Here is a 10,828-nt window from a genome sequence, read left to right as displayed (position 1 = left end):
GTGCAGCTTCTGTTTTTGCCCGTACTCTGTCGGCAGCAGTAGATGAAGACGGAAAAGAACTGGACACTCTTGGTCTTCTTTCCAGCATTTTGTCCATCCTTTCTTTCACAGAAATATGACTGATGCGGATGCAGGAGTGGCAGGACAGAAAGAATAAAAGCAAGATCAAGTGATGCGTTAGGTAATGATTTATTTACAGCTACCTTGAGGGCTAGTAGTATTTGGCTTTTAAGCTTCATGTTAAAGGAATACTTGGTTCAACAGATCTCTGACTCTGAGTCTTCACACAGTGCTGAAATGAAACCTGGAGTTCTTACTTTCTTCAGTAATTCTTATTTTATTCAACAGTAAGCTGTCCTGGCTTTATGGGCTTCTTAGCTTTAGGGATGCTTTATAATACTTTGTACAGAGCAACAAAACCCTCTTCTTCTTTTTTTAGCAAAAAATGAATGAAATAATGCTATTTTACTTCAGTCGCTTGTCTTCAGTCATACCATCCTTAACACTGGCACCCTTCAGGGCTGTGGTCTCAGTCGACTCTTAGTCTTAGTTCAGTTTTCACACATGACTACAGTCCCATTCGTAGCACAAATTTCATATATAAGTTAGCAGATAACATGTCCACGTCAGAGATGATAATCAACAACAATTCAGCAACATACAGAGAGGAGGTCCAGGCCCACACATAACCTGGTGGAGAATACCTAACAGTGCCTTAGCTTCCTTCACCTGCACCAATCACAGGGGCCTGGCTGGTTACAGGGTTGTCAAGCGTGCAGAGCTGGGTCTTAAGTTAACTGAGTGTGATCTCCAAAGGTACAACCAGACTAAATTTATTACAGGTATCATTATTAATAAAGGAGGCCAAGGAGTAAATAAACATTGTTACTAAATTGTTATGTAAAGGTTTGTAACTAAATGCGCTACACAGATTAGAAAAAACACCACTGTATGTAGCAAAGGAAGTGATATGACAACACTGTGATCCAATAGCACGTCACCACCAAGAGGAAGTGGCTTGATGATTTTTAAGACAAGGTACTGCAATGTGTTAGCAGGTCACTGACAGGATGAAAAACTAGAAACACCTCGCCCTCTAACAGCCTTTGTAATAGCTGTGTGGTTTACTAAATGTCCGAGTAGCAACTGGATTAAGCATACAATGGGGAGCTTCGCCGTTATAACAGCGTTGTTTTTCTGTATTCACTGTAAGTACTGGCATCTATCGATTCTCAGTCCAAGATATGGATCCTACCAGAATTTAAATATTTTTGGAACCCTGTGAAAATGATTATAGTTAATTTAATTCTGTTGTGCCAATACTAATTTGTCTGCGGTGTTTGTTTCAGGCTGGATCTCTGTCTCAGGTTCTGGGTTTCAGACTGTGGAGGTCCAGCCCCGTGAAGAAGTGACACTGCAGTGCACCAACACCTCCAACCATCAGACACAGGCAGACTGGTTTAAAGTGGTCAACCAAACTAAGCCCACTTGTGTCTCTTCTATGTTTGGATCTCATGGCTCAGCATCGTTCTGTGATGGATTTCAAAATGGACAATTTATTATGAGTTCCAACATCACCTTTGTCTTTCTTCAAATCAAGCAAGTGAATTTATCTGATGTTGGGCTGTATTTCTGTGGATTTTACACAAATAAACACACAGTTATTTCGGATGCAGTAGAGTTAAGAATTCAAGGTAAGCTTGTGGGGTAAAGGCTTATTTCTTGCACATGATTTATCATCACATTGTTATGTATAAAGTTATACCATGCCTACAGGGAATGGTGAACCCAATGATGAAGTGAAACTCAGTAGTCAAGGTATGGTTAATTTTATTTCTCTAAAATGTTTTTCTTTTGTCACTTTACTCTAGTAAACTGTGACGTGTTTTGTAGCATAATTTTCATTCCTAAAGTAATACAAGTGGATTAATATGCCTTTGCACTTTATTTCCTCAAATTTCAAAGAAGTAAAAATTAGAAACACATTCACAGTAACACATACATGGATGAGTAAAAAAAGGATCTAGTAAAAATGTATTTATATATCACCTTTGAAAATAAAACATAAAATATTTAATGAATATTTAACAAGACAACTGGAACAAGAAAACTGATGTAGGAGCCACTTTTGTGTTGTTACCTTATATGTGCTGCTAGGTTTTAATGTGTTTTACAGTATGGTGTGTTTATGGGACCATATTTAAGGTAGACATACGTAATTGGCACCAGGTGTTATTGGTAGAGATGGCACGATACCACTTTTACGTCTGATACCAATACCGATATCATAAATTTGGATATCGGCCGATACCGATATGAATCCGATATAGTGTGTTTTCAATAAAACTGTTTTTTTAACATCTTTCTGCATTTTGTATAAGTTCAAACTCAAGTTTAAAAAACCCCCACTAAAGCTATTCTGTTATAGCTGTGTGCAAAAAATACACTGCACCCAAAATATTTCATAGTTCAGCAACACTGATCAATCTAATAAACTTAAAGCTACTCCATCCTCCCTATTCTGGTATTTTAAAGAGTACTTAGCGGAAATATTAAGCAACCTAACTAATAGGGTTGCAAACTCCCAGCAAAAGAAATTTAAAAAAAATACAGAACCACCCCCCACCTCATGATGCTTAATCAGCGTAATCAACTTTAATTTGATGTAGTTAAAAAAAATGCACAGAAATCAATTATTTTTCAAGAATAATTAAAGAGATTCAACATCTTTCTTCAACAGAATTGCAGACTGCACAGATGGTACCTTCCCAAAGGAAAAAGTACTAGCTTACTAGGGTATATTAGACTTAATAGTTACTATATACAGTAATGGACTTCTATACATTTTACATCAGATTAAAACTTTGGTTGTAAGATTCAGATAATTATTTATTAAAAGCTAGACATTTTAAATGAAAATAAGAAAGAAAAGTATGTCTTTGTGCCCCCTTTTTCCCTGTTCATGCCCTATCGGCCCCCCTGGCTAAACTTTGCTAGATCCGCCCCTGCACAGTTACCAGCCGTCAGCTGCGTAGAAAAGTAGAAAGTAATATTAAATAAATTCTAACAACAGCTTATCAAGCTTAAACGTGCTGCTGTTGTTCAGCCGCTGGGTTCCTCTTTCTGGTGCAAAGTGGGCCAAAAACAAAGAAGAGAGACGGACTCGCGTATGCAGTATGCACACTGCTCCGACGTGCTACGGTTATGAGCAGAGTTATGCCGTGTCGCAAGTTTTGTGAGGTGCTTTTTTGATATTTAATGGATCGGATTACATTTTTTATTTCACTTCGATATCCGATCCAGTAATTTAGGTGAGTATCGGACTGATACCGATACGTAATATCGGACTGGTCCATCTCTAGTTATTGGTAGGAAGAAGAACGTGCTGTTGTGATAAATGATTTTGGATAAAGAAAACTGTGTTCAAAAACAAATGCAACTGAAGGAATACCATAAAGATGTTAAATGGACAAGATAAGTACGGCTGGAGTTATTGGACTTGGTTACAAGTTTCATTCATTCATTCCAATGAACACCACAGTGGCTTCAACTGTGGTCTTAGCCTCTACAACAGAGAATAAAATACTATAACAGATATGTCATGTAATGACAAGTATTTAGAAAATGCACTGATGACTCTGTGAGTTGTATGTCAGACAGGTCATTCCAGAGTCCTGGGCAAAAGATCTGTTTAAGAGTGAGTATGCTTAAAATAAGTTTTAAAGCATACAGAACTGGGGTGATGTAATTCCATGTCTTTCAGTGTATTTATTTATAATCTTCTTTCCATATAAGTAAATATTATTATGGATCTGATGGTCTGTCTCGGTGTAGCTTAAAGCTAATTAAGTTACTCTTATAATCAGTCATGATGGTTAGTCATGATCTTATATCTGTTATTGCCTGTGTAGGGATTTGCTTTAATTAATTAATCCCATGCCAATATTATTTCAAGGAGACCGATACATTAAACAGTAGTTCACTAGATTTAGTTCAGCACTATTTAAGTTTTGTTACTTATTAAGTTATATTTTTTTTTTATCAACAGTTATTGTACAGGTCAGCATATCTAAAATCTTATATTAGACTATCAAATTTGGATTATATGATTTTATCATAAAGAGTGTAACAGTGTAACAGTGTAACTAAATGTGTTGTATATTTGCCATTTAAAGATAAACTAAGCATCTGTTTTCTATGCTTTAAAACACAGCAATAATCAACCAAATAAACCCACATATTTTGTTTCAAATACATTTGCTGTGTAAAAATATTTAACATCAATTTAGGTTACTTCATTATTAATTTTTGATTCACCAAGTGTATTACATCTTTTTTTAACTATCAAATCCAAATGTATGAAACTTTTATGTGCAACTGAAATACATAATCCTAGCTATTCAATTCAATTCAATTTTTCAAATCAATTTTATTTATATAGCCAAATCACAACAACAGTCACCTCAAGGTGCTTTATATTGTAAGGTAGACCCTATAATAATACATACAGAGAAAATCCCAACAATCAAATGACCCCCTATGAGCAAGCACTTTGGCAACAGTGGGGATGGAAAAACTCCCTTTTAACAGGAAGAAACCTCCTGCAGAACCAGGCTCAGGGAGGGGCGGGGCCATCTGCTGCGACCGGTTGGGGATGTGAGAAGGAAGACAGTACAGAGGACATGCTGTGGAAGATAGATAGAGATTAATAACAAGCATGATTCAATGCAGAGAGGTCTATCCGGTCTTTAAGTGATGACGTAATGAATCCTGCTTCCGGGCCCAAACAACTCCACGTTTAATAAGGCTTTTGTGTTCTTTGCATGTTTTCATGCTTTATTTGTTGTTCTATTTAATCTCAACAAGCCCCTAAAAGCAGTCAGTAATCACTGGCCGTCCCTCTCGGTTTTTATTATTGCTAATCATTTTAAAGCTCAGTTTTTAAAACCTTACGATCAGTGTTGGTCAAGTTACTTGAAAAAAGTAATCAGTTACTAATTACTGATTACTTCCCCAAAAAAGTAATCCCGTTACTTTACTGATTACTTATTTTCAAAAGTAATTAATTACTTAGTTACTTAGTTACTTTTTAAAAACACAATTTACAACCTGAATAGGTGATAAAGCGCTAGATCTTTCAGCACAATTCTACTTTTTCTGCATAATCCATCATACAAAATGTAATCAAATGGAAACGTCTCTTTTTAAAACGTTAAATCTTTTAACTTTATGCATCAAGCAAAAACTTAATTATATGCAACATTCTCTGACTGGAAGAAATTTGTTTAACATTTAAACCTATTTTCTGCACATTCCAGAACATAAAATAAAATATTTTTTTGTGTTTACACTCACTCTTTCAAATAGATGAAAGTAAAACACAGCAGAAAATAAATAAAATCAAAGACTCAGCGGTCCTGTTGCTCTATTTTCACCTGTAAAGCAGGAGTGGGGTAGGCGGAGGTTTACCCTGGTGCAGGTGTGCCGCGGCGGTCAGTGGAAGACTCCGCGAGTTTCTCTGTGAGTTTCACATTACAGTCGTAGCGCACTCGCTGCTTGCTTGGAAGTTTAGGGGTTTTTTTCGCTGTAAAAAGAAGTTTTCTTCCCACGCACAACGGACACTAATGTTTTTGTCACGTTTTATGGAATCAAACTCAAAATAAGGTCAGTACTTCCACGCATTAAACGCTGCACGCTCATACTCTCTCCGCACTCGATATATTATCCATTGTTGATCTGCACACAGCTGTTGTCACGAACGTCGCACTCGCTTACGTCACTGTCATGAGACATTCCCGCAAAAAATCACGGTTTTAGTAACGCGGTAACGCAGCGTTCCTACGTGAAAGTAACGGTAATCTAATTACCGTTTTTAAAATAGTAATCCCTTACATTACTCGATACTTGAAAAAAGTAATCAGATTACAGTAACGTGTTACAAGTAAAGCGTTACTGCCCATCCCTGCTTACGATATAACTACAGCTCAGCCCATGCAGCAGTGTATTGATAACTAACCTCATATTGTTTGTAGATTATCTCAGTTGTTCTTCCGATTGAAGTTCAGTCTGTTTACAGCATCCTGCCATGCGATTGCATTTGTCCCGAACCTTCGGGAACCCTCACCTTAACTTTTATCGAGTGGAAAAAGGTTAGCGTTCATCCTCCAGCTTCACTGTTTATATTATGCTAACATAGCTGTGTCGCTAGCAATCACGTAGATGCAAACTAGCTTAACTCTGCTAAATTTCTTAAACTCTGTTTTCGTGGATGCCTGGATGTTAAACTTAGAGCAGCAACGGTGATCATTTTATTACAGATGAAAGGATTTAGACAGTTTTTAACTCTCAGTGATGCCACAGTTAGGGACCTGCAGCAGAATTTGAGCCCAGGCACGGCTAATGACGTCTGACTTAAAGACCGGATTGACACATAGTGAGTGAGAAAGTTGACTGAACAGGAAAAACTCATCATGCATCATGAGAATCCCCCAGCAGCCTATGTCTATTGCAGCATAACTAAGGGAGGATTCAGGGTCACCTTGTCCAGCCCTAAATATATGCTTTAGCAAAAAGGAAAGAATGCTCTAATAGGGTGATGTGGTACATAAGGTCATTAAGATATTTATGAGTATGTTATTATGTGAGGAGCAGGATTTTGAATTCAATTCTGGATTTACCAGGGAGCCAATGAAGGGAAGCCAATACAGGAGAAATCTGCTCTCTCTTTGTAGTCCCCATCACTACACTTCCTGCAGCATTTTGGATTAAATGAAGGCTTTTCAGCAAGTTTTTAGAACATCCTGATAATAATGAATTACAGTAGTCCAGCCTAGAAATAACAAATGTATGAACTAGTTTTTCAGCATCACTCTGAGACAGGATATTTCTAATTTTAGAGATGTTGTGCAAATGGAGAAGGCAGTCCTACACATTTGTTTAATATGTGCATTGAAGGACATATCCTGGTCAAAAATCACTCCAAGGTTCCTCACAGTGTTACTGGAGGCCAAGGTAATGCCATCCAGAGTAAGAACCTGATTAGATACCATATTTCTAAGATTTTCAGGGCCGAGTAAAATAACCTCAGTTTTATCTGAATTAAAGAGCATGTTATCTGGCTTCACAGATAGATAGAGATGGGTGTCATCTGCATTGCAGTGAAAATATTTGCTATGTTTTCTAATGATACTGCCTAGGGGAAGCATGTATAATGTAAACAGAATTGGTCCTAGCACCGAACCCTGTGGAACACCATAATTGACCTTAGTGTGTGAAGAGGACTCTCCATTTACATGCACAAATTGGAGTCTATTAGATAGATATGATACAAACCACTGCAGCACAGTACCTGTAATACCTACAGCGTGTTCTAATCGCTCTAATAGAATATTATGGTCAACAATATCGGACGCTGCACTAAGGTCTACCAGGACAAGCACAGAGATGAGTCCACTGTCAGAGGCCATAAGAAGATCATTTGTAACCTTCACTAAAGCTGTTTCTGTGCTGTGATGAGCTCTGAAACCTGACTGAAACTCTTCAAATAAGCCATTCCTCTGCAGATGATCTGTTAGCTGTTTGACAACTACTCTTTCAAGGATGTTTGATATGAAAGGAAGGTTCTTCTTTCTTCTTCTTCTTTGAGCAGTTTTGTAGGAATGCGGTCTAAAAGACGGTTTGGAGGAAGTAATTATTGAAGTTAACTCAGAAAGATCAATTGGACAAAAAGAGTAAATGAATATCAATGGTACTAAAGGTAGCTGTAGATAATGTTACATCTGTGAGATGATTATGGGTAATTTTTTCTCTAATGATTAAAATTTTATTTGTGAAGAAGTTCATGAAGTCATTACTAGTTAACGTTAAAGGGATGGTTGGCTCAACAGAGCTCTGACTTTTTGTCAGCCTGGCTACAGTGCTGAAGAGAAACCTGGGGTTGTTCTTATTTTCTTCAATCAGTGACGAATAGTAAGATGTTCTGGCTCTGCGGAGGGCTTTCTTATAAAGCAGCAAACTATTTCTCCAGGCTAAATGATCATCTTCTAAATTTGTGACACACCATTTCCTCTCCAGCTTACGAGTTATCTGCTTTAGGCTACGTGTTTGAGAATTATACCACGGAGTCAGGGACTTTGGATTTGAGGCCTTAGTTTTCACAGGAGCTGCAGTATCCAGAGTTGTACGTAGTGAGGAGGTAAAATTATTAACAAGATAATTGACCTTGTTTGGAGTAGCGTTCAGATAGCTTCTCTGCTCTATGTTGGTACAGGGCATTGAAGATGGTAACAGTGGGTGGATTATATTCTTAAACTTAGTTACAGCACTTTCAGAAAGACATCTACTGTGATAAAGTCTACTCTCCACTGCTGTGTAATCCATTATTGTAAATGTAAATGTTATCAGGAAATGATCAGACAGCAGAGGGTTTTCAGGAAACACTGTTAAATGTTCAGTTTCTATTCCATATGTTAAAACAAGATCTAGAGTGTGATTAAAGTGGTGGGTGGACTAGGTTTTCTCCGGAACGTTTCCCAATTATCTATGAAGCCCACATCGTTTTTTGGACACCACTCAGACAGACAGCAATTTAAGGAGAACATGCGGCTAAACATGTCACTCCTGGTCTGATTGGTCTTGTATTTGCAATTGATAAACATCCACTTAAACAGTTTGGCGTGCTGGGTAACTTTCTAATACCATTTAAATACCTTTTCAATCTTTACTGCAGAAGAGTGTAATGGAAATACAAAAGCTGTCACTGTGATGTTTATCAGCATGGCTCTTTTCTTCATGATGACTTCTGCTGCTTTGGCTATTAAAGTCAGGCAGCTTCATGCAGGTACAGAAACAAGCGTTTTATTAAACATCCTCATATATCTGTAACAATCATGTACAAACTTCTAACTTTTTACTTTGTGTTTTAGCCTCAAAGAAAGAGCTGCATCTTGAAAGAAACAAGATGGAGCACATTTTTTGTTACTCAAAAGCTGTGTTACAGGTAATTTATGACTGTGATAGCCTTTATATTACAAAAAAGGAGTAATTTATATATGTGTATATATATATATATATATATATATATATATATATATATATATATATATATATATATGATTTTGGAACATTAACCGTGTATTGCCAGCATTTGTAGGACTCATTCTGCCTTTTGATGTTAGAGTTCTTCTACTCTTTTTAGAGCTTCATCAGATTTTTCTGTGATATCTCTGATTTAAGTAGATGACACTCAAGGAAAGCAATTTTGTACTTGTTCAGCAGTATCACTCAGATGTGCAGTCAGTCATGGCTTTTAAAAGTCCGAAATGATCTGTTTACAAGGCACCAGACTGTCATGAATAAGATGAGTGCAATATCAGTCTCTTTTTTTGCTTTTGTATGTGACTCTAAACTGTTCATTTGCAGGATGAGGGCTCTCTTCACCTGAACTCTGCAGCATTGTGGTTTCTTGCCAAAACAAGAAGCAGAAGGCCTGCAATAGAGAGAAAAGTGGAAACTCATGTTGTTTATTATGTTGGCAGATAAAGTGCGTTCTCTGTGTGTACAATGGTGTTTTTGTTATGGTTATTTTGTCCTAATATGTCAGCTCTCTCCTGAAAAGAAAAAGACAAAGGCTAACTTGATTTGTCACACACAACTGAAACAAGGTCTCTACAGATATATATGACGAAACAATGGCATCCTGAATGTTTCATTTAAAGCAGGGGTCTCAAACTTGTGACCCGGGGGCCACTTCCATGTCACCCCTACCTTGACGTGAAGAAATCTAATGCAATTTGGTCCCTGAACTTGAACTTTTTTTTGTTAGAGTGGATTTGTTTGTTTTTGAGTGCAATGTTAAAATAAGTTATTAAAAAAGCAAAAACATCATTGACTATGAAGTCAATATGAGCCGAGAGTACAAACATGTTGAGTGACTGGCTGTGTTAGTTTAGTGAGAGTTATTTGTAAAGAAAATAATTTTCACTTATTCTGTTGTAGTTTTTGTAGTTTATATGTATGATGGGTCTGTCTAGCACAACCCCACCGCTGGAACGAGAAAATTCTAATACACAGCAAAGCAAGACACAAGTAGGCAAAGTTCTTCGTGTTACTCATGCATGAGGGAGAGAACCTGACGAGCGCCGTTCCTTCGCTTGACCTCAGTTGCTCTCGTCTGCTCCCTCGTAACACTGCTCTTTATTGAGGTTACATGAACATGCATAGGTTTATTAACATATGACATCTTACATAGGTATACATGTGAACAAAGAGTTGTGTAGGTAAGTGTGTGTGTGTGTGTGTGTGTGTGTGTGTGGGGGGGGGGGGGGGGGGTGAAGATGTGACCCTGTGAAGACTCCCCAAAGCTGGAGCCAGGAGTCTAGCAGTCCATCTAAACAAAGGGCTCTTATACCAAACCAGATACAGAGTAGGTGTCCTCCTATACCATAAATCAAGAAGAGAAGATATAACCTCTCTCATGACCTTAAACTGTGTGTGCATGCCAGAGTGCTCTGGAAGGCACACAGAGTCTACACAGACTACTACAGATCAAACCTCCATTATTATGCAATTGATTATAAAACTCTTAGCATACATGAGTAAATATTTCTAAGCATAAATGACAATCAACAATATGAACCTGACAATTTAGTTTTTCACTAGAAAGAAATAGGATAAGATGGACAAAGGACCCAAAAATGAACAAAGTGGTAAATAGACTGATTCTCATATGGCACTTTTTTCTACTCTGCCAGAGTACTCAAAGTGCTGTATACAACATGCCTCATTCACCCAATCACTTCCTTCTATAATCAAGTGCAATCTAACCAAC

At 37.5% G+C, this 10,828-nt stretch overlaps 1 protein-coding gene across 2 annotated transcripts; it reads left to right on the top strand.

Moving 5' to 3' along the window:
• The first annotated feature begins 1,037 nt into the window (after window positions 1-1,037).
• On the top strand, window positions 1,038-9,559 carry LOC109196228 (uncharacterized). 2 transcript variants are annotated; one of them, XM_019349888.2, is made up of 6 exons: window positions 1,038-1,208; window positions 1,350-1,694; window positions 1,777-1,818; window positions 8,729-8,839; window positions 8,925-8,998; window positions 9,421-9,559. In XM_019349888.2, exons 1-6 carry the CDS (start codon window positions 1,163-1,165, stop codon window positions 9,538-9,540), a joined length of 738 nt encoding a protein of 245 aa, XP_019205433.1. In that variant the 5' UTR covers window positions 1,038-1,162; the 3' UTR covers window positions 9,541-9,559. The 2 variants fall into 2 exon arrangements, with proteins under 2 accessions (XP_019205433.1, XP_019205434.1); XM_019349889.2 differs by lacking the exon at window positions 8,729-8,839 and having other exon boundaries at window positions 1,065-1,208.
• The last annotated feature ends 1,269 nt before the right edge of the window (window positions 9,560-10,828 follow it).

Source organism: Oreochromis niloticus, linkage group LG3 (genome assembly GCF_001858045.2).
Source record: "Oreochromis niloticus isolate F11D_XX linkage group LG3, O_niloticus_UMD_NMBU, whole genome shotgun sequence".
In the NCBI taxonomy this organism is placed as follows: Eukaryota; Metazoa; Chordata; class Actinopteri; order Cichliformes; family Cichlidae; genus Oreochromis; species Oreochromis niloticus.
The sequence above is the reverse complement of the archived record's forward strand: the minus strand, read 5'-3'. Positions and strand labels throughout refer to the sequence as shown.

Bases quoted from the DNA above. Each gene is read 5' to 3' on its own strand.
- LOC109196228 (XM_019349888.2), top strand. From the start codon at position 1,163: ATGGGGAGCTTCGCCGTTATAACAGCGTTGTTTTTCTGTATTCACT. The intron at 1,819-8,728 runs GTATGGTTAATT...TCTTTACTGCAG, and splicing joins AGTGAAACTCAGTAGTCAAG to AAGAGTGTAATGGAAATACA. The intron at 8,840-8,924 runs GTACAGAAACAA...TTTGTGTTTTAG, and splicing joins AGTCAGGCAGCTTCATGCAG to CCTCAAAGAAAGAGCTGCAT.